This window comes from Chionomys nivalis, chromosome 16 (assembly GCF_950005125.1).
Source record: "Chionomys nivalis chromosome 16, mChiNiv1.1, whole genome shotgun sequence".
Lineage (NCBI taxonomy): Eukaryota > Metazoa > Chordata > Mammalia > Rodentia > Cricetidae > Chionomys > Chionomys nivalis.
In genome coordinates, this window is record NC_080101.1 from 26,941,298 (window position 1) to 26,964,627 (window position 23,330).

The 23,330-nt window shown below is 50.1% G+C and overlaps 1 protein-coding gene across 2 annotated transcripts; it reads right to left on the reverse strand.

Annotated features, from left to right (window-relative positions):
• Nucleotides 1–265: 265 nt before the first annotated feature.
• Tmem8b (transmembrane protein 8B) lies at nt 266–23,319 on the reverse strand. 2 transcript variants are annotated; one of them, XM_057790453.1, is made up of 13 exons: nt 22,580–23,319; nt 19,058–19,247; nt 18,525–18,732; nt 11,460–11,593; nt 10,952–11,220; nt 9,827–10,152; nt 7,195–7,288; nt 6,968–7,091; nt 6,740–6,882; nt 6,394–6,572; nt 3,209–3,355; nt 2,983–3,099; nt 266–2,722 (listed from the first exon to the last, which is right to left on the reverse strand). In XM_057790453.1, exons 1-13 carry the CDS (start codon nt 23,103–23,105, stop codon nt 2,387–2,389), a joined length of 2,793 nt encoding a protein of 930 aa, XP_057646436.1. In that variant the 5' UTR covers nt 23,106–23,319; the 3' UTR covers nt 266–2,386. The 2 variants fall into 2 exon arrangements, with proteins under 2 accessions (XP_057646436.1, XP_057646437.1); XM_057790454.1 differs by having other exon boundaries at nt 2,397–2,718.
• Nucleotides 23,320–23,330: the final 11 nt, after the last annotated feature.

The window sequence follows — 23,330 nt, forward strand, 5'->3', positions numbered from 1 at the left end:
TCACTTCCCCATTCATTGCCTTCTACATTCTGAGTCAGTTCTGATTCCTGGCTATTTGGGTCAACTGTCCTCACAGGATAAGCTACCTATCTCAGGTGAGAACAGTTTATCTCCCATCCAACACTAATGAGGCCAGCCCTGCTTAGCTTCTCTCATCATTCAGGTTCAGGTGTGTTCAGGGCAGTATGTACAGTTAGAGATAAGGTAAGGGATAGCATTTCTTCTTTTTAAAAAAAGTTTATTAATTTTAGTCAGGCGTATGTGTGTCTGTGTGTGTACTTGTGTGGAGAAGTCCCCATGGGTCCAGAGGTGGTGTGTCCCTGGAGATATGGTTACAGGCATCTTATTCTGTAACTGGGTACAGGGAATTGAACTCCAGTCCTCTGGAAGAGCAATGCTCTTAACCACTGAGCCATTTCTCCAACCATTTTTATTTAAGAGAGGGCCTATGTAAATTTGGCTGGCTTGAACTCATGTCAATTCGCCAGCTCCTACCCCTAGAGTGCTGGGATAAAGGTGTGCACCCCACACCTGGCCCAAGAACAGCACTTTTGATACAGGAGCGGACACCAGGCCCGTCCACCTTCACTCCTTGCCACTCAGTCAGCTACTTTATTCTTTACCCGGTGCCTCAGGGAAGAGATTTGATTGCACAGAGTAAAGAATAAAGTGGTATTTCCCAGGCTCTGAGCTTCAAAGGCCTAGGCTGTGGAGAGAATATAAAGGATTAAGGCACAGAGAAAAGATTCCGTAGCAATGTGAGGTTGTCTCCTCCAGATTGACAAGTGGGAGGGGCGAGAGGAGGGAAGTATGAGCGCTGTCCCAGATTCCCTGAAGAAGCCAGAGCTGAGCCGGCTTTGTCTCCAAGGAAAACAACTCATCTTCTGCCCTATCAGGTAAAACCCTGCATAGGACCCCAGGAGAGAACTGGCTTTATGCTGTGTCTGGGTAGCCCAGTACAAACACCTCACGTGGCACACAACTTGGGGGCAGACACTCGGAGATACGCAGACAGAACAAAAACAAAAACAAAAAAAAAATGGCTCAGCATTTAGCAGCCTGTCTGACTGCTGACTGGGAACCAGTTGGGAAGACAGAGCTCTCAGAAAATGGATGAAGTAGAGACACTAGGGACCAGAAAGAATTCTTCTAGTATTTCAGCATAAGACAAAATCCTCAAAACTCAGTTATGAGTCCATGGGGGAAGAAAGAGTTCAGCTGCCAGGCATGATGTCCATGTCTGTAATTCCAGGACCCCGAGGACCATGATATCCAGACCAGAATTATATAACAGCAACACACGAACATGAGTGCGGGCACACACACACACACACACACACACACACACTAAAAAAAGAAATCTAAATTCATACAAGATTATTTCTGGCATGCAAGAAAAAATGGAAGCTTAAAATAGTAGTTCCATTCTTATAGTGCCTTGTACATCTGAAATTTGTACCTGTTACTCCAGTTTCCTGGCACCTTAACTTCCTTCTCTGTGGGTGTAGGCGTTGTGGGGAAGCCTGTCTTATGAATTCATCTCTGTACACACACAGCAAGCACACGCACGCACGCATGCATACGCACTCCCCTCTTCACTGCCACAGATTAGGGTCCACAACAACCAGGAAATGGACAGCAGGGAGTTTTTGGAATTAAACACAGGAACCAGATGAGAGAGATGTGGGTGTGCAAGCCATAGGGCAGAAGTCACAGAGAGTAGCTTCCAGCATCTTTTTCAGGAAGGTCCTGTCACTCTCACGCTTTCCTTGGTGTCCCTTTCCCTCCATCTCCCCACACCCTGGCCCCAGGAGGGGAAAGAAAGGCAGCACAGAATCAGTACGGACTTCATTGGAAACATACCAGACTCCACCTGCATCAAATCAGGACCCCAGCTGCCTAGCCCTGCCCCAGCTGTCTCTCCCAGCCCTCTGCCCAACACAGCACAGTCCAGATGTGGCCAGTGTTGCAGAGCCTCTGGGAAAATCTGGTGATGTGTTTCTCCAAGATGGACTCCTTTTCCCTCTGTACTGATGATTCATTCCTGATGACAATTTGTCTCCTTGAGAAGTATCTCATGTCTGTAGGAGCTCTTCCTATCCCTGGGAAGGGCTCGGCACCCCTAGGTCCTCCTTGGTCCTGAGGGGCTGTGTCCTGCATAGCTCATCCTTAAGAAGGACTCCAGAAGAACAGGAGGACTCCGGGCTCTCAGGAAATTCTCCATGTTTTGGGAAGGCCTCCTGATCCCTGAAAACAGTCATCCTTGAGAAAGACTGTGTGCCTCTAAGAAACACAACTTGTCCCTTGTTCCTAGAAGGGCTCCACAGCCCCAGGAGGAACCCTAGGCAGGGTTCATAACCCCTAGGAGCCTGGCCCAAAGCCCCTCTCAGCTGGCACAGATGCTGCTGACAGTGGCCCCTCCAGGGCCCACAAGGCCCAGTTCTTCCTGTTCATTGATGCACAGCTGGTAACCGCAGCCCCGGGCCCGAGTTCCAGATGGGACCCGGCAGTCAGTCTTGGCACGAGGAGGTAGCAAGAAGCCTACGCTGCCAGCAATGAGCATATGCCAAATGCTATGAATGTAGAAGTAGTTGTCCCGGGTCTCCACGAAAGCATACAGAAGGACAGCACTGCCTGCAATAAGGCTGCCTGGGCACAGGTAGAAGAGCCAGCGGCGCCATGTTGGCGGATAACAGTGCCGGCGCCGGACGCTGCGAACTGTCTGGGGGAAGCAGAGAAGTGGGATTCAGGAATACGAAGCCCTAGAATACACGGCTCTAGAGTATGAGGCCAGAGACAGTTCAGACTTCCCCTCAGCCCTAGGTGTGACCTAAAGGCACCTGCCAAGACTTGAGTGGCCACTGTGAACAGCAGGTGATGGTAATAGAAAGCAAGGCTACCTTAAACTGGGGACCAGATGGCCAGCGCCCTGTATCCACTCCTGCTCCCTCCTTTGCCCTTCACAGGCCTCTCCACTCTTACCCAAGCTGTAGCCAAGATCCCAAGGGCGAAGAGACTGGGTCCAAGCAGGTTCCAGAGTCCATGCCGGTCAAGCTGCAGAGCCATGGACAGCAGCATAGCCCCCAGCAAATACAACACCTACAGAGACAGAGACAGGACTCCAGGATTGGGCCAGGATGTGGGGGCATGAGTGGATTCTAAATAGAGATTAGCTATGACTGTCTCCCAGGACCCACTCTGCACTGACCTGCTTGATCACGGGCTGCAAACGAGCCATGGCAATGACGGTGACCCAAACCGACATTAAGGAGCCCAGGAAGTCACAGAACTGAAGCACATCGTAGTCCATGATGCAGAAAACCACAATGCCTGGCTGGTCACAGGCATGATAGAACTGCAAAATAAAAGTGCAGGTGTTAGAAGGCCTTGAGGCCACAAGTCCAGGGCTATGAAACCAAAGAAAGACCTGATGGGGGTTACTCCTCTGTCAGAGAAGTAGAGGTCAGAGGTCACAGGTGAACAATACTAGGAAATGCCTGACTCCTTTATTCTTTTTTTAAGATTTATGTGTATGGGTGTTTTGCCTGCATGTATGTCTGTGTACCACATGTACACAGTGCCCACGAAGGCACAAGAAGAGGGCACAGAATCCACTGGAACTGGAGTTACAGACAGTTGTTAGCCACCATGTGGGTGCTAGGAATCAAACCCCAATCCTCTACAAGAGCAGCCAGTGCTCTTAACCACCGAGCCATCTCTCCAGCCCTGATTCACTTATTCTTGAGAAAAATAGCAGTGAGGTCTGGTCTGCTTTACAGCCAAGCGTATCTGGCAGCTCAGACACTGCGTGAGGAGTCATCACAGGCCCCTCCTCCTTTCTGTGTGCTTCAAAGGCAGGTGCAAGACGCTGATTAAGCCTGAAATGTAAACTTAATCTTGAGAAGTAAATGCAAATCAGAAACCGATGTCTGCTACATTATTTAGTGGCTTCTTACATCTGACACTGGAAGAGGAGAATAGCCAGATAGCCACATGGAATCCCAGCACTCAGGACGAAATCAGCCTGAGCTGCATAGTAGGTTCTAGGCCAGCCTGAGCAACAGTCAGACCCTGTCCAGGATGGGTCAGGAAGAGATGCTCAGGAGACAAGTAATGTCCTATGAATCCATATTCAGATGTTAATTCTCCATGGTTTGGAGATCAGGGCCATGTCCCTTCACCACATAGTCTCCTAGCATGAGTGCCATGCTGTCCCGGCCACAGTGTCACTCTTCACGGCCACCTAGTATCTTAGTGCAGTCATGAGAATTGATGAGCGATGTTACACAGTACATTCAATAGCTGTCAGTTTCTGTCCTCATTATCTGGAATGTTTGGCTACACAGAGAACCAAGTGCTAGGTTTTTGGCCTATTTTTTAAGAATATATTTTATAGCTATAAACACCTGGATTACAGTCTTGCTGACTGCTCCTGTACCCCAGATAAGCACCACTTCCAGAAGTAAACTATCCTATTTTTTTTTTATTTTTTTATTTATTTATTTATTTTTTTTTTTTGGTTTTTCGAGATAAGGTTTCTCTGTGGTTTTGGAGCCTGTCCTGGAACTAGCTCTTGTAGACCAGGCTGGTCTCGAACTCACAGAGATCCGCCTGCCTCTGCCTCCCGAGTGCTGGGATTAAAGGCATGCGCCACCACCGCCCGGCAAACTATCCTATGTTAAGACAAGGAAGAGGACACTCATCTACTATCCTTGTATGTCAACTACAAACTAACCAACAAGCCCTTAAACAGGCATGTCTGTGTATAAACTAAGAATGAAAAAGAAAAGACAATAGGAACCCTGTGTCTGGAAAACTGGATACTAGTTCTATGGGATTTTTTTGTTTTTTTCTGAGACAGGGTTTCTCTGTAGCTTTGGAGCCTGTCTTGGAATTAGGCTTTTGTAGACCAGACTGTCCTCAAACTCACAGAGATCCACCTGCCTCTGCCTCCCGAGTGCTGGGATTAAAGGTGTGCTAGTTCTGTTTTGAACACGTGGAAAAGAACAGTTAGAGCAGGACTTTCAGTAACAGTCTTAAAGCCAGCAGCTCTTTCTCACACTCCTGTCTTTTTTTTTTTTTTTTTTTTTTAGAAAGAGGAGGCTGGGTGGTAGTGGCACATGCCTTTAATCCCAATAGTTTGAGGCCAGCCCGGTCTACAAGAGCTAGTTCCAGGAAAGGCTCCAAAGCTACAGAAAAACCCTGTCTCGAAACCACCCCCCCCCAAAAAAAGAACGGTTAAGGCTAGACAGAGTTTGGCAGTTAAGAGCACAGGCTGTCTTGCAAAAGCCCCCAGTTCAGTTCCCAGCAGTCACACTATGGCTCAAAACCTCCTGTAACCCCAGTCCTAGAAGACCCATTGGCCTCTGTGGGCACTGCACACATGGATGGGGTGCACAAAATTCATGCACACCAAGTAAAAACAACAGATTTTAAAGGGAGTGGGTTTCTCCATGCAGGGTGAGGGAGTGGGCTTCCTCCAGTTCCTCCTTGGTCCCTTTTCAGGTCTGCACCGCATCTAGGTAACAAAGAGGCATCTGGGCTAGAATATTCTAGGACAGAATGGATGTGTTCTCCTGTAGTTCCTGCTGTAGTAAGGTGTTCTTACTAATTCTGAGTCACTTTAGATCTCCATGAGGCCAAGAGTGGGCTGGCAGAACAGCTGTGGGGGGGGGGTGTTCTGTGAGTAACAGTAGACAGCGCACCTGGTAATAAGAAGGAACAGAATCTAATACAAAAATAGAAAGAGACTCTCAGACCAGGCCTGAAAGGGAGCCAGCTAAACTGGGGTGTATTGGTCCCATCTGGTAGCATGGCTACAGTCTCCTCTGCCTTCTCTGTAGCTGAGTACCCAGAAGTCCCCACAATCCTCACTTGGACATACAACCCCCTACTTTCTCCTAGACCACATGGAGAGTTTTAGGCCAACCTTGTCTGTAGATTAGAACTCTACTTCACAAACGATGAGAGAGAGTGAGGCAGCTAGGAGGAGAACATGGAGATTGCTGAGCAGAGGAGCCTCCCACAGAGACAGTGAAGACTCCACGGAGAGACCCCGTGACAGTTTAGACGCTGTGCTGGCTTACAGAGAAACGGTGAACACCCAATCCCACATTGCATTCCGTGTATTCAGTCAATATCTCTTCTCCCTCCACATGGGCTGGGACTCCACACCTGTGAGGCTGACTTGGAAGCAGCTTTGGCCATTTATCCCACAAGCTGCCTGACAAAACAGTCACTTCCTACACGTTATTGGGGGCGGGTAGGGCATTGCTCTAGGAGACATAGTGAAGGTCCAGTCATCCTCAGACCGGGGAGAATGTGGTGGAAACGTGGAGCCTCTCCCCACCCTGCGGTAAGAACACAGAAGCAGAGGTGCTACTGCATACATACCGTGGAGAAGAACATGGTGAAGGTGTAAACAGCAGCTTCCAGCACGTACCGGCTCCGAATGGCCAAGACCACAGGTGGCAAAAACATGAGGTTGCTCAGGCAGAGGAGGAGTGTGGACAGCAGCTGGAATCCATAGGTGAGCGCATCGGCACTGTCTGTGCAACCCCAGCCCCGCCACCCTGCAAGTAGGGAAGGAAGGTACAGGGTGGAGGAGGGCAGAAGGCACCCCTGGCTCAACAGACAATTGCGCTCACGCCTGTCCTCATACCCAGTGCCTTGGGGCACCCCTGCTGCCCACCCCATGCACAAGCCAAGTCTGACCTGCTCCCCACCCCAGCCCGCTCACCAGCCTTGCACTCGCAGGCCGCGTACAGGTAGTTGTGGGTGCGCAGCAGCTTGCACTGGCCATAGGGCCCACAGTCATCCACACATGGGGACAGGAAGGTGCGCAACCGCACTTCAGCCGTCGCGTTGCGGCATCGCACGAACCTGCGAGCATACACGCTCCTGGTTATTTGAGGCCAGGGCCACCCCCAACCCAGCTCCAGCTATGGCCTCTATTGCTCTTGCTCACCGAGGTCCCACCCCGCAAAGAGAGCGGAGGGTCAGGAACCAGGTCCCCGTCTGTGGGAAAGGAATTCGAAGTCTGGCCACTCTGGACATGACACTGACTGAGAGGAGGAAACCTGAGAGGGACTCTAAAGGGGAAAGCATGGGCCCAGGAGAGAGAGGTGGTCAGCACGGAGTTAGAACCCACTTCTGGGAACCCAGCCTCCCTTTATTCCCCATTCCCATCCCCACCTTTGGAACAGGTCACAGCAGCATCCCCCAGGCTCAAGGGCACCTCATGAGTCAGGCATCCGAACACTGTTACATTTTCTTGGTGCAGGGAACTCTGAGCAGGGTGAAGATGCAAATGAGGCTGTCAGACCCTTGGGGTGGGCCACCCCAGACCCGTCACTTCTCCCACTCCCTAAGGCTGGAAGTCCCATTCTCCTCTGGGTGGGCCCACTCCTCCAGGGATCAATCCATCAAAGCTGTGCTCTTACTCAGTAGGAGCCAGAGATCCATCAGATCCTCACAGCCAGACTCTCAAAGCCTAACAACAAAGCAAGCCCTGACTCTGAATCTTCCCTCTGGAAGAGAAGGTACCTTGGTTCATCCTATCTGACATCAGACGTAGATACCAGCAAAAGATGAAGCAAGCCCTGACTCTGAATCTTCCCTCTGGAAGAGAAGGTACCTTGGTTCATCCTATCTGACATCAGACGTAGATACCAGCAAAAGATGAAGGTAACATAAGGTTCTCAGTCCCCTAGCCCTGGGGGCTGAAAGCTTATTAAGAAAATGAACTCCGCCGGGCGGTGGTGGCGCACGCCTTTAATCCCAGCACTTGGGAGGCAGAGGCAGGTGGATCTCTGTGAGTTCGAGACCAGCCTGGTCTACAAGAGCTCGTTCCAGGACAGGCTCCAAAACCACAGAGAAACCCTGTCTCGAAAAACTTAAAAAAAAAAAAAAGAAAATGAACTCCTCAAGTGAAATGACCCCAAGTACAAATGGAGGTCGCTGAAGCCAGAGAGATTAAATGTTGCAATCTGACTGGGGTGAAAAGAACACAGATATCTCCAGGTGTGTGGATGTAAGGGGTGGCTGTCTTTGAGGGAGGAACAGGACGCCACAAATTCATCTCAAGAAAGATCTGAGGCAGCCTGACATATTAAATTAGGATAAAAATAAAGGCTTATGAGAACATTTTAAATCAGGCTGGAAAAATAAGGCTGTCCCTAGACATGAGTTATGTACTTGACTAAAGTGGAGAAGGCGCCCCCATGAGTCTCCTCATCTGTGAGCATATCTGGGTTCGCTGGTGTCTCCAGGGTGGACTTCAGCTAAATTCTTAGTATTACTTTTGGTATTTCTGAGGGCCTGGCCTGAAACTCACTATATGTAGCTGACCCAGGCTCTGACTGGTCTCGTTGTGCTGGGATCATGTGTGTATGCCACCACACACGCCCTTCTTCAGCTGAATTCTCACCACACAATGCTGCGTATGTACACCTGTCCTCAAGTACAAGAGTGGTTTATCACGTCCTTTAGTGGAAGGCCGGGAGGGCAGTATGCAGAAGTACTACTCAGTGAATAGATAGGAATAGCCAAAAGCAGTCCCCAGGTACATAGTCCTTGATCCAGGGGAAAGATCAAAATACTTGGAAGAAATGAAAAAGATCCAGGGTTCTTAGTCCACCACAATCCCCGATGAGCTCAGTGTGATGCAACAGCTTAAAGACACACTTGTTCTCCAGATGTATGAAGTCAAGGCTTGGCTGGGTGTGGATGTACACCTTTAATCCCAATGCTCAGGGGGCAGAAGCAGGCAGATCTTTTGCGTTTGAGGCCAGCCTGGTCTATATATCAAGTTCCAGGACCTCAGGGCTACTTACTTAATGAGACTGTGTCTGAAAAATAAATAAATAAATGGATAAACAGTTTGCCTGCCACACTGGTCACACCAGTTCAGATTATCACTTTCAGAGACATGATGGCCAATCAAAGTGGAACAGAGGGATGAGTGTCGGGTGGAGGGAAGTCTAACACCAGAGTCCCTGACAATGAAGGGGTTCAGCTGTTGAGAGAGCGATGGAAACAGCTGAAGGGCTGCTAAAATAGCATAGCATTGTAGCCAATGCACAGAATTAAGGTGATACATGGTAATGAATGGGGTCTGTACTGTCTTTGTGTGTGCTTGCACCTGCATGTGTGCATGCATATGTGGGTACAGGTATGTGCATGTGGAGGCCAGAGTTCAATGTTAAGTATCATTCTTCAAATGCTATCCACCTTGTCTTTGAAGCATGGCCTCTCATTTGACCTGGAATTCACCAATTATGCCAGGCTGGCCCAGGGACTATCCTTTTTCCACCTCCTCAGTGCTGAGATTACAGGTATGTGCTTGGAAGGCAAGCACTTTATCCTCTGAGCTAGCTCAGACCCAAGCAGTTACTCGCTGTTCATTTTTTTCTATAAATCTAAAACTTCTCTAAAAGAATCTATTACTACAAATAAGGACACACACGGATTTGCTAGATATGGCGTCTAGACAGAACAAAGGCAGTGAGTGAAGTTCAGGAAAGCAGTCCTAGTAGACTATCGGGAATGCCACTAGCTACAGCAGCTGTCTGAACACAGGCTGCATGGCCTCTTGTTACAGAAATGAACTACCATTGCGATCAGCCCTCTAACAGGTCAACCTACAAACTAGAACCCTGGACCACTGTGTCCTGGCTGGCGCAGCTCTCACAGGGCAGTGGGGGCTGAGAACTAGAACAAAGCACAGAAGCGACCTGGAAAGAGTTCCAGAAGGAGGCAGGGCCCTGCACGACTGCAACCTTCCTTCAGACTCCCCAACAGGGAAGCACCCCTTCCCAAGAAGTACCACATTGAGCTGCAGCTCCAGACTAAGGACACCTCCACTGTCCAGCACTGGCAACAGCCTCAGAGCAAACACAGCTGGGCGCTCAGGTGGAAGAGCCACGCTGGGACCAAAGAAGATGTAGAAGTGGACAGAGAAGGTATCCAGCTCGTTGCGCAGAGTGGGACGCACTGGCCAGCAGTGCTCAGGTGGAGATGTGGCTCCAGACCCTTCTACAGGAGTCCTCAGGGATGGTGGCTCTGGGGGCAGTGGCTGGTTGCCCAGTGATTGGGGCATATTCATGGCAGCCCCAGGGACCAAGGCACGGGACAGGCTGGGTTGTGGACACTCTGTGAAGGAGAAGAAACGAAAGGTGAGACATGAGGTCCATACAGCCCCATAGCCCCACCACAGACCAGAACTGAGCCCGACTCCTGTTGAGCTAGCAAAGGGGAGGAAGGAATGTAAACTAAAACAGAATAGGCCTGGAGAAAGGAGGCATCGAGACCATGGCACAGGGTCCAGATGTTTCCTAATTGTCACAGAGATTCAATCACTACATTGTAGTCATCTGTCCCTCCCCAAGGTCAGGGTAGAGGAATTAAGATCACATGTGTCCTCCTCAAAGCAGTGAAAACACTGTACTATAAGCTAACGGGAGGTACTGTCCTGATGACTGTGAGCGCTGAGGCAAGAGCAGCTCCTCAAGTCCTGGCTGGCCCTGTCCACCCCAAAATGAGATGGAGGGAGGGAGAGGGAGAAGGAGAGGGAGAGGGGGAAAGAGGGAGAGAAAGAAAGAAAGAAAGAAAGAAAGAAAGAAAGAAAGAAGGAAGGAAGGAAGGAAGGAAGGAAGGAAGGAAGGAAGGAAGGAAAGAAAGAAAGAAAGAAAGAAAGAAAGAAAGAAAGAAAGAAAGAAAGAAAGCAAGCAAGCAAGCCTTTAGTTGTCCCAAGTCAGGCACAAAGACACACTATGAAGGCTACCCAATGACCTGAAGTTCCGGAGATGGGACCTCAGGAGTGTGAAGGAACCTGGGTGGGGTAGAGGAAACTGTAAGGATGTGGTTGAGGGTCTCAGAACATCGCCATCCAGATTACCGCAGGTACATCCCTGCATAGATTGGGAGTTGAGGCAGATGAAGGGGTTCTGACCTTGTAACCGTACACATAGCTGGAAGCGGATGATCCTGCCAGGGCCGCGGGATGGTGTCTCCACACGCACATAGACCCAGTGCCCCCAGGGGGGCAGGGCCAACTCCAGCTGGCATACTGAGGCACCTCCACAGGCCACAGAGCTTGAGTTGTGCAGTGGTGGGGCCTTGGGACGTAGGCGCAGTGTCAGGGGGCAGGCAGATGCCCCTCGGCCCCCTACACACACCAGTTGTGCTGAAACCCTGTAAGTGAAGCTGGGCACAAAGACCCTGAACAGAGGACAGGTTGGGGGCAAGAAAAGACAGAGAGGTAAGAGACATGAGAGAGAAACAGAAGAAAGGGAAGGAACAGGTGGCCCGCTCAGGTCTTCCTCAGTGTGAGGGGAGAGGAGACTGGATGGGACCCACCCTGGGGACTCTGGGTCACTTTGGCTAGAGGGAAAGCAAGATGGATCCCTGTGTAAGACCAGAGAAGGAAAGGGCAGGGCAGGTTTGGAGTGTTTACTCACTTATACAAGGCTGAACGATTGTGGGGGGAGAGGGTTTGCTCTGAGGGACGGCCAGGAACCAGCACAGCCACGTCCAGCAAACGTCGGACAATCAGCTGTGGCTGAAGGAGGTACTGACACTCGTCCTGGAGACCCTGAAACAAAAAGGGGTAGCAGGAGAGACAGTGGGACACTACCAAATCAAGGCTAACATAACCTGCTGGGGGGTCCTGAAGAGACCCTTTTATCCTCCAGTTCCCAGGGCTCCCATTCTAGAGCTAAGTTCTGAACTTTTCCTACCTGAGTTGTCATTTTTATTAAGTTTTGTATTAAAAATATTTTAGAATGGGCTTAACTACAAGGGTTGAGGGAAAAGATACTCTGAAGAAAGACATACCAAGTACAGGAACAGCCTCTTCAAAGGAGAAATGCCTTTTTATTTGTATGTGTTCATGTACTTTAAAGCAGCCACATGGCAGAGGGGAACCTCAGATCTGTCTTCTCGTTCCCCCGTGCTTGAGGCAGGCCTCATCTTGTTTGCAGCTGTATGAGCCAGGCTAGCTGGCCAGCCAGCTTGGCCCGTGAGTTTCCGGAGAGTCTCCTGTCCCCGCCACCATCTTGCCAGAGAAGCACCGGGATTCCAGATGTATGCTACTCCAGCTTTATGTGGGTTCTGGGGTCTGAACTCATGTCCTCGTGCTTGTAAAGCAAGTGCTTTACCCCCTGAGCCGTCCCCTCAGCTCTCAGGCCCATCATTCTGCCCTATCTGGGTCTTCAAGGACCCAACACTGATGCTGTGGCTCTGCTGTACCTTCTCCCAGCCTAGCCCTCCTCTTGGTACACTGCTAGCCAGCAATCCCCGCACACACTGCACAGCAAGCCATCCCATCCCACAACTCTCACTGGCTCTTCTGGGCATGGAAAGCTCCTCCTAGGCCTCTGGTCCAACCCTCCCACCACCACTAGTTTAACTGTTCCTGCTCTCTAGGCTGCCCTTCTGACATGTGTCTGTCTGACCTCTGCTCCAGCACACTGTGAAGACTACTTACTACCCCCTAAGCAACCTCCAGACTATTTGGAACTTGAGAACAGGACTTGGCCCGCCCGACACAGGCCTATCATGCTCCGCACAACTTGCCATGAATGTCTGCCAAATTCATGAATCAGCCCAGCTGCAGACAGCACTGACCTTTATGAAGCCAAAATCTATCCCTCACAGCTACTCTGACCTGACCTCCGGCCTCAGGCTGTTTCTCTGGACAGCGAAGGACAGCCACCACACTTCCCAAGGCTTCTGTTGTACCGGACAAGTTCCCAAGACCCTGTCCTACTATAGTGAGAGCACCCTCCCAGAAACCCCGTCACTCAGCGTAACAGCTCTCCTTTCCACAGCAGCGACCGCTTCTACGCCCCACAAACCCATCAGCTAAAGGGTGTAAGGGTCTCTGAATGAGGTTTCGCTAACCTTGTAGACCAGGCCTTTGGTTGGCCTAATAAACTAGAGACTATGGCTTGTTATGGTGGTTGTTCTGATAAGATGTGCCTCCAAAGTCTTGTTCTGGGAGAAAGTTCCAGGCCTTGACATTCCACCATGTTTCGTGCCATGGAATAAGTTGGCCAAGCCTTGGGCTCTGGGTTGATCACAGTGCTGTGCGAAGAAGCAGCTGCCCTGCCCTGCCATCTCACTGTTCATTCCCGATGCTTAGCGTACCACCTGACACATCTGAGGTGCTGGAAACAAAACAGCTGTCAAGCTGAAGGATGGGTGCCCAGAAGAGAGTTCCTTGAGTGATAGAATTATCCAGAATTTTCCATCTCTGACATCCAAAGCAGATGTCCCTCACTTCTCATGCCAAACCCTATGGATCAGAAATACTCTGGCAATACATTTCAGAGGACCCCCAGTCCAACACCCCGCTGAACACGTCCATGCTTACTGTTGAGTTCAGGAAAGGATCAGGACCAGGCATGCTCTGGCTGTGTTCCTTCAACATCCAGTCTCTTTTTCAAGCAGAAACCAAGAATGGTAGAGGGCCTAGCAGAAGGCTTTGGACTATGGGAACTCCTCCTATTTTGTGGGGCACAGGGAATGTCTTTTCTTTTTTGTTCTTTAGAGAAGATACCAGGTCTTATTCTGTAGTCCAGGCTAGCCTTGACCTCACCTGGTAGTCCAGGCTGGTTACAACTCATGCCAATCTTCTAACCTCAGCCTCTTAGAAACAGGATTACAGATACGAGTCACCACGCCCAATTGTTAAAGTGCCCCCCAGCAGACTGGCCTGTAGGCAAGTCTATGGTGCATTTTCTGGATTGATGATTGATGTGGGGGAGGGGCTAGTTCACTGTGGGTGGGGTCACCCTTGGGCTGGTGATCTTGGGTTCTATAAGAAACCAGGCTGAGCAAGTCAGAGGAAAAAGTCAGTAAGCAGTGTTCCTCCATGGCCTCTGCATCAGCTCCTTCACCTCCAGATTCCTTCCCTATTTGAGTTCCTGCCCTGGCTTCCCTCGGCAACGGAGTATGACCTGAGAGCTGTAAGCTGAAAGAAACCCCTTCCTCTCCACACTGCTACAGTCACGGTGTTCTGTTTCTCTCTGACTATGACAGGCTTGCAGACTAAAGATACTCAAGGACACGCGGCTTCCCCTGTCCCCAGTTTCTTGTCCTCCATCAGTCAACAGCAATCAGTGTAGAAGTGAGTGACAACAGGACCGACCGCAGGGGCGGGAGAGGAAGCAGAGCAACATTCAGGAGGTCACTATTATGGTGGTACAGGAGAGCACTGCAGATGTGCTAGGTGGAGAGGCATCTGCAGAGTGTGTTGAGAGCGGAGGAACACACTTTAGGGACTGGCCATGAGGAAGCAATAGAAAAGTAAGACTCAAGAGTAATGACACATTTGAGGCTTGAACAACTGGTGGGCAGTGGCTACCTACTGGGAAGAAGACAACCAGAAGGAAGACCCCCAAGCCTGGAAGTGAAATAGGAATCAGAGTTTGGGGCTCTGCTTTGCTTGGGGCATATTAAACCTGAGACTGTTCTTAGAAGCAGTTGGAGGTATCAAGAAAGCTCGCAGATGTAGTTTGAGATTCAAAGGATATAAGACTGGCTGTCTACTCTTAAGAGGCATAGACAGTATTTAAAACAGCTCTGCCATAGACACCAAAAAAGAGAGTGAAAAACAAAAAGGAGTTCTTTTGAGACCAAGCCTCAGGTTGCAACAGCACACACAGATCAAGCAGAAACATCAGGGAAAAAAAAGTGTGGTGAAATATTATTTTAACTAGGCAAAGATGTGTTATATTTCTTTATACTGTATTTGTTTAATGATGTAAGGATGTGTGTTTAACTATGTAAAGATGTGTTGCATTTGTTTTACCCTGCCTGCCTGACTAAAGACACCTGATTGGTCTAATAAAAAGCTTAACAGTCAATAGCTAGGCAGGAGAAGAACAGGAGGGACTGACGAGCAGAGAGAATAAGTAGGAGGAGGAATCTAGAGAGAGAAAAAAAAGATGAAAGAGGAGAGAATGAGGGAGATGCCCAGGGTGAGAAGTCAGGCAGCCGCCAACTAGACATGAGAAGAAATACTGAAGTAAGAAAGGTAATAAGCCCCAAGGCAAAAGGTAGGTAAAAAGAAACAGGTTAATTTAAGTTAAAAGAGCCAGAAATGAGCCTAAGATAGGCCAAGCATTCAAAACTAATAAGAAGTCTCTGTGTCATGATTTGGGAGCTGGTTGGTGGCCCAAAAGAAAAGGCCTGGTACAAAACGGAGGATGGACAGTGGTCATGAAAAGCAGGAGGATGACGGGAGTCATAACGCCAAGACAAGACCAGTCAAGGAAGAAAGAATGATTTGTGGAAGGAGTTGAAATCTGGATACTAGTTATCTACAGGGAGAGAAACTCAAGACTAACAGAAGGGAAGAAGGCTCACTTCATTGTGGGCATTCTGTGCCTTTAAAAGGCTGTGCCACGTGCACATGTCACCCATTTGAAATATAAATAAAATAACTTAAGAGGGGAGAGAAAGCAGAGGAGGCGCTGTTAACAGCTATCGTCTACCGTGGCTGAAACATGGAGCTGCTTGGTCCTCATGGCTGGAAGGCCTTCTAACCTACCTGCTGCTGTCTTTCTATCTAGTTGTTTTCATTATTTTACCTGATTTTATTTACATACAAATCCTAAACTGGAAAGAGAAGTCTTTAGACCTAGACCCCGCTATCTAGGAGAACAGCTGGTACCCACAACCCCAAAGCCAGCTATCGCAGGCAGGCTGGTAAATGGAGCCCTGGGATACACACTTGCTAAGACATGGAAGACAACAAGATGAGAGACAAGGACAAGGCAGATGAGGAGGCTGACGGGAGGAAGGGGACACGAAAGGAGGAGTCATGAGACCAGCTCAGGGCAGTAGGGGTTTGAGGCAAAAGAAAGGCAACAAAAACACCAAGTCTCACCACACGCCAGCTCGGGGCTGGGAACACATGACTCAGGAGAGGGTCTGGACTGGAGAAGGGCAGCCTTTAGAGGCTCCCTGTCACCCTCAGGACACAGTTTAAACTTCTAGGCCCTCTTTGGTCTGACTTCTGTCCACCTAGCTCACACTGACCTCCTTCAGGCTTCCTCCCGAACTCTGGTAACCACTACTCTCACCAGCTGAAATACTTCTCTGTGTCCTCCCACTGAGGCCTCACTGCCCAGTCTCTGATCACCACCCCCAGCATCTACCGTACTGAATTGGCCTCACTACCCAGTGTCTGATCACCACCTCCAGCACCAACTGTACTGAATTGGCCATCTCTTCTTTGTCTTTTGAAAGCATCTTCACATCTCACCAACATAGGTCATATCTACCTCAGTGTTCCAGCACCCAACCCAAGCCTAGAGCAAAGCAGCTGAAGAACAAAGGGTTACGGAGAGATCTAAGCTCATGCCCAAAGCCTAGGAGGACCTAGAAACAGTATTGCCTTATCTCCCTGGGATCCTTCCTGCCCCCACCAGGGTTATCCCGACGCCATACCACTTCCTGTGCTTGCCACACCTTACAGAAGAACCATGGAACAAGAGGATACAAGCTGGGAATGCAGATGGTTCCAGACAGTAAACCTATAGGTAAGTCTGGGAAACTAGCCAGGATCAAAGAGCTAAAGAATCCTTAGAGGCCCATGTATGATTCAAGAAGGTAATCAACACTTTAGAAGAACCACATCCAAGATCCTTGCCCATCCAACCTCTAGAACAGACACATCCAAAGAGCTGCACTTCCCAGTGCTCAGACCTGCAGCCTCCAGTGACCAAATGTGCCCTTTCTCTCTGGTCTCACCGCACTGCAGAGAGCATGGCTATCTAGGCCTCCATTTGCAGTACCAAGTCCTGCTGGGACTGAAAACTCTCTCTAGATGGAAACATGTACGCCAGGCCTGGTTGTCTTCTTACTCCCCAGTGATCTAGACACTTTGAATCGTGCATCAGGTTCTAGGAAGCCTTGCTCTGTACTGCTATCCCCAAGCAATCCTGGCCACGCCTATCCGGGTCTCAGCTCCACATTCCTTACTAGGTCTAGGCTCCATGTGCTTCCTGCTTGCTTAGAGTGATACCTAGAACAAGAGCTGGACTCTAGTCCAGGAAGAAGCCTCTAGCCCAGTGGTTCTCAACCTGTGAAGTGTGAGCCCCACAGGGGTCACATATCAAATATCCTGCATATCAGATATTTATATTATGATTTAAAATAGTAGAATTATATTTATGAAGTAGCAATGAAATAACTTTATGGTTGGGGGTCATTACAACATAAGGAACTGTGTTAAATGATCTAACATTAAAAAGGTTAAGAACCATTGGGCTAGAAGATCCTTCCCTCAGTTCTTACAAAGTGAGACAAGATCATGGCTGAGTCAAGAGGCAGTCTCTTTGAGATTTGACCAAAGATCAATGAAGACATTCTTCCTAGTATAAAAATCCTTAGTTCAGCCGGGCGGTGGTGGCGCACGCCTTTAATCCCAGCACTCGGGAGGCAGAGGCAGGCGGATCGCTATGAGTTCGAGACCAGCCTGGTCTACAAGAGCTAGTTCCAGGACAGGCTCCAAAACCAAAGAGAAACCCTGTCTCAAAAAACAAAAAAAAAAAAAAAAAAAAAAATCCTTAGTTCAACAGGAATCAAGAGCCCAGAGACAAGTAATCTCCCAACATGCTCTCATCTAGAGGGCTCCCAGGTCTTCATGGACTTTACAACACTCAGCCTAGACTGGTCAAGACGCTATGCCAATTCAGAGGCAATTTTCACCTGGTTGGGAATTTCTGTCCCTCTTAATCCTCAAAGGCCAAACACCACTGGCTTTCTTGCTTAATGCTCTTACTTTATAACACTCTGTAATCCTCACCTGTCCGTTCTCTGTCCTTCAACACACACGGCTACCAAACTAACAGTGGCCAGCTCACCACGCCTTCCCTCTCCTGCAATGGGCAGACAGAGGAAACCTATGTACTTCCTCACTCCCAGGAGGAATCCCAACTTGTCTAACACACCAGAGTGGCAGGAAAACATTGTGGTATTGTCTTTCACTCCAGACTAAAGAAACATCCTGACCTTTGACCCTGCCCTTCAGACTGACAATCTCCACTGTGTTAAAGTCCATGCTGACATTCAGAGGAAAGGAAGGTAATGGTTGGGAAGGATATCAGCTATCTAAAGCTTCTTTCATTAGGAAAACTTTCTCTCACGGTTTCTCAGAGGGCAAAGGAGAGACCTGAAACCGTGATGCCTGAGCTAGAGACAAGGATGTGGCCTGAGAGACGTTTTAGGGCTATTATCAACCAAAAATAAAAAAATAAAAAATAAAACAGTGCTGTGTTTATACGGCAGATTTTGGACTTCGTAGTTTCTCTTCAACCTACCCAGAATCACCATGTCCCAGTTTTCGACTACAGACCATCCCACAAGCTAAGCTGCTGGCCTATAATAGTGCCCCATCCCAGCCATGCTGGTGCTGCTGCTCACTCTGATAAAAGGGCTATGATGCCAGCGAGCACTCAGCAGCAATGGATGGGAAGATATGATCCCTCCTGTCCCAGGGAGCATCAACCCACCTTGACAGAGATGTGACCATGGGCTTGGGGAAGGTGGGCAGCCAAGAACCAGTCCCCAGGTAAGGGGCTGCTGACGTTAAAGATGCCTGAGGTTCTGTTGGGCAGTGTCCAGCTGAGGGTGAGTGAGAAAACCCCAGGCACAGCCGTGTCTGTTGGAAAGTGTGTATGCAGGGGATTGATGACAGGGGGCGCTCCAGAGCGGAAATACCTGGGTGACATGAAAGGAAGAGCAGTGGGGTAGGAATTAGGAAATAGGGCTTAAAAAAACTGTCATTCATCACTAGTAAACAAACAGATTCCCTATACTGACATATACCACAGAATTATCCCAGGAAGAGATGGAGTTCATAAGGGGCAATAGGTCAGTTCAAGTATCCACAGTAGTTACATGAAGTGACGTGACAGGGAGGCCTTATTCAACCTGGATAAGGGTCAAGGTCACGGTCAGGGGGCATGTTTAGACCTCAAAATGTCATACTCCAGTTTGGAAAGTAACTAGGGTTGGAAATTGGGGATACAGATCAAACACTCACACAGTCACACTTTGATCTGGGCAGTGGTCCCCAAAGGTTCCTCCCTGTTCCTTGAAGATGATGAGGTTCCAAACAGCCAGGAACGTGTCCTCAGGAACGTGGAAGTGGAAGAGCTCGGTGCTGGCAAAGGAGCGAAATGGGCTGAGCTTTCGGGGTGAGCAGGTGGAGTAATCGGTCAGGAAAAGGCCTCCTGGGAAGCAGAAGGGAGTCAGCGGAAGGGAGGACAGAGGCATTTCCACTTGGTTGCAAGCCCATTTTCCTCACCAACAGCACCAAGCCAACAAGCACACTCCACCAGCCAGGAGCTGGGGTTTATGCTAACCTAGCCAGTGTCTGCTTTGTTCCTCACAAAACCTTGATCTTAAAAAAAAATGCCTATCGCAAAAAATTAGAAAACTGAGAATTTAGGACACTTCATATAACGTCAAGGTCACTAACTTAGGAGGTATTATTCTCCTCTCACCAAGCCTAACAAAACAGGGTGTGCAAGTGTGTGTGCATGTGTGTGCGTGTGTGTGTGTTGGCATAGGCTCTTAAGCCACTGAGCAAGCTAGAACTCCACCTGTGGGGCTTGGGAGTCAGCACAGAACTGTGTAACTTGTTTGTTTTCTGCCCTTCTCTATGCCCCAGTGGTTAGGAGCAGTAAAAATTCTCAGAAGCTTCACAAGAGCTGTCTGTATACCAGCTCAGGGCAGAAGAGGGGAGGGGAAGGTGTGGTGAGGCTGCAAGGGAGCTGCTTGGGTGGCAGAGTCAAGAACAGGAGCTGGCAGGCCACCACGACAGTGCCCAAGAGAGGAGAGTGATCAGATGCTCTAGGGTCAAAATGCGTAGCCAGGGTGTTCTCCCAGGAGGAGGTCCTGAAAGGCAGTCATTCGGTGACTAAGTGGTACCCTAAATTACTTGGGAATATTTGGAGTAGACCAGGCTGTCTGGCTCTCTCTGGCTCTCTCTCTCTCTCTCTCTCTCTCTCTCTCTCTCTCTCTCTCTCTGTGTGTGTGTGTGTGTGTGTGTCTCTAGCTGAAATGCTCACGGTGGACAGGAAAGCCGCAGGCCATGCACATAGGACAGCAGTGTCGTGGCAGTGAAGGTAACAGGACACACCTGACAGGAGAAGGTGGCTCAGCGTGCAGGCAGTGTCCTCATATAGAGCACGCTCATGGCCTCTCTGTCTCTCTGTGTCTCCTCTCTCAATGGCCTGCCCCCCCCATTTCAAAACAGTTCCAAAGAAGCCCAGAAATATGTCTCTGGACAGGAGGAAAGCTGGGTGGACTCAGGTGTCTTCAAGACACAGCAGAGGTTGGAAGGGGAAGATTTCAGCAACACAAGAAATACCCACATGGCTTCCCTACTCTGATGGTCTCTACTCCTGGAGATGGGAGCATGACCCCTAAAATGAGGTATTTAAAGTAACGAAGACATGGGGCATCAGTAAAGGGAGGCTGCTGAAGGACAGCAGGTTGGCCACACTAAACTGGGGCACCTTTGAAGAGTCACACTCCAGAGGTACCTTATACAAGCAGAAGCCACCGGCCAGAGTGGCTCAAAGGCCATGACAGCACCAAAGGACTAGACTGCTGTGCCAGCCGAAGACCAATCTCAACAAGAGAAACTGCCAGCTTGCACTGCCCAGCAACCAAAGGCTCAGAGCTGCACTCAGACAGTGGTGGGGAGGTATCCAAAGCAGATGAGGGGCAGGGGGACTAGCCAAAGGAGAAGACAGCTCTGCCTCCAAACTGAGCAGCCCTGAATACTATTGTTACAAGCAATAAGAGCTCTGGAGTGCCCTCTGCTGGGGTTAGGGCAGGCTGCTCCTCCTAAAGTGAGCACCAGACAAGCACAAAGAGCTTACTTGGCCTAGAGAATCAGGGAACTGCGGAGCCAATTCCATGCAAACCGGAGGCTATGGGGGCCTGTGGGTGTCACGGGATGTGCTTGGAGGAAAAGGAGAGAGCGGCAGCTTGGAGCTTGGGAGGAACTTGGAAGGAGTTTGAAGGTGGGGTGGATCCTTGGGAAACAGTCCTATTCACCTCACTCTTTGATTTGGGATTTGAACAGGGCCTACCAGAACCATGTCCCAGTGAACTTGTTCTGACGTCCCTTCTACGATAACATGTAGGTGCTTTCCCACCACCTAAATCATACGAGTATGTGCAAACTCCCCTCATCAAAACCAAAAACCTGATTGCCAGCTGTTTCTGCAGTCATCAACAATGGATGTCCATTCCTCCACCCTGGGCCCTTCCTTCCACAAGCCACACTTCAGTGATACACTCATAAGAGTGGGCCAAGCTGAGAGTATGTGGGCCACATCACATGTCCCCTGCCCCTCACACAATGACATATGTATGCACTCCAAAACCACGTCAGCTCGTGTACTCTCAGATAAAATACATGTCACCAGTATGCAAGCATGAGCACATGCCACACACACACCATTCAAACAGATCCCTGCTATACACACAGGTACATAGCACCCACACATCTCTGCAGGACTGTGACCTTAGGGATGCGCTGACCTCAAGCTGTACACTAAAGCCGGCCCACTGAGATCAATGAAACCCACCTCCGTCCACAGCTGTTACTGCCAAAGACTATTGAGCACGGCTCAGTCCCAGTGCCACTCAGCAAAGGTAGCCTGGGGCTGAGGTCATCTCTGCCCTTAGGCTAGAGCAGTCTCCGCTTGGCTAGCTGGGCCACTCCTCCCAACCAACTGACTTCCTAGGCCACGCGTTGGATAAAGACCGACACCTGACAAATGAGAAACTGTTTATGAATTAAGCCTCCTGGCAGACAAACTAGGGAGAAGAGAGATTATGCTCTGGGCCAATGGAAGAATACTTCAACCTGGAAGGTATTCAGAGAGAGAAAGGGGACGGGAGGGAGCCAACCAGTAAGTCATAGGAACTAGGAACCCTTTTTTCTAGCTCCATTATTGCCACTTACACACAATACAACTCTAAACAAATTATGCCCTCACTGAGCCTCAGTTTCCCCATCTGTAGAATGCTGCTGAGGTTCAGCCATGCTTTTAAAGTATCAAATTATCCATAGTCCAGTGGCGCTTACTTGGGGAAAGACCCAGCACAAGAAGAAAGCTCATTATAATAGCAACTAACCCACATCCATCTATGCAATGCAACATATTGTCTTCAAGACTGTTTGGAATGTGCACTTGGCATCCCAAAGGTTTAGGCCATGTCTGGAGCTAGAACTGAAGCGTCTATTCTACAGGACTATGTCGTCTCCATGGAATTTTGCAGGAGTAAAACCCCCAAGACTTCCCAGGGGGTCAGGATGGACACCAAGAAATGAAATCTCGCAGAGCTTTTTCGGGACTATTAGCCACCTGCTGAACCAACTAAGCAACACCACTCTTGAAGTCCGCCAAACCATCTCTTGTGTAAGCCCTTCTCCCCTTATTTCCTCCCACTTCCCCAGTGACCTAGCTCCCCAAGTCCCTTTCCAAGCCGTCCCTCCCCGGAACCCCATCCTTATCTCAATTTTTCCTGTTTCCGCACTCACCAGCCCCTGGACCAAGGACAGAAAACAGCAACAGCAGCAATAGGGCTGGCGGCAACTGGAGCCCAGACCTGAGTCGAGGCTGGGAGAGGGGCAGAGTATGAGAGAGGCGGGGAGCCAGCGGAAGAGACTTGGGCAAACACAGAGATGGGGGCAAAGGCTGAGATATTGGGTTGCGTTGGACTGAGCACTGGGGCTCAAACAAGGGCAGAAGATGTGATGGGAGGAGTGAGGGAAATGAGGACGGGAGCAAGGGCTGGGGCTGGGCCAGGGGCTTAAGCAAGCGCTGGGAATGGGACAGGGTTAGAGGCTGGGCTGGGATTTGTGACAAGGGGTGGAACAAGGGCCGAGGCGGAGATAGCGGCCAAGTCAGAGGCAGGGACTGGGGCTGGAGCGGGGACTTGGTCCTGGGCATTCGCTGGGACATTGGCCTGGGCCGGGGCAGGTTTGGGAAGTGGGGCGAGGGCGTGGCCGGCAGCCAAAGCTGAGATTGGGATAGGATGAGGGGCCGGGACAAGGGCTGGGCCATGGCCCGGGGCGGGGGCGGGGCCGGCCAGGCCAGCACGGGACGCTCGCAGAGCTGACCCGCGGCTCCGCTCCCCACGCCCGGGGGGTGGCCTCCGGCGTCCTCGCGGGCCCGGGGTCGTCACCGGGACCTGGGTAAGGAGTTCAGGCCTGGGCGACTCCGGGCTGCGCTGAACCGGCGATAAGCAGGCCCCGCGGCGTCCTCGGCGTGACGCTCGCCTGGCGCTCC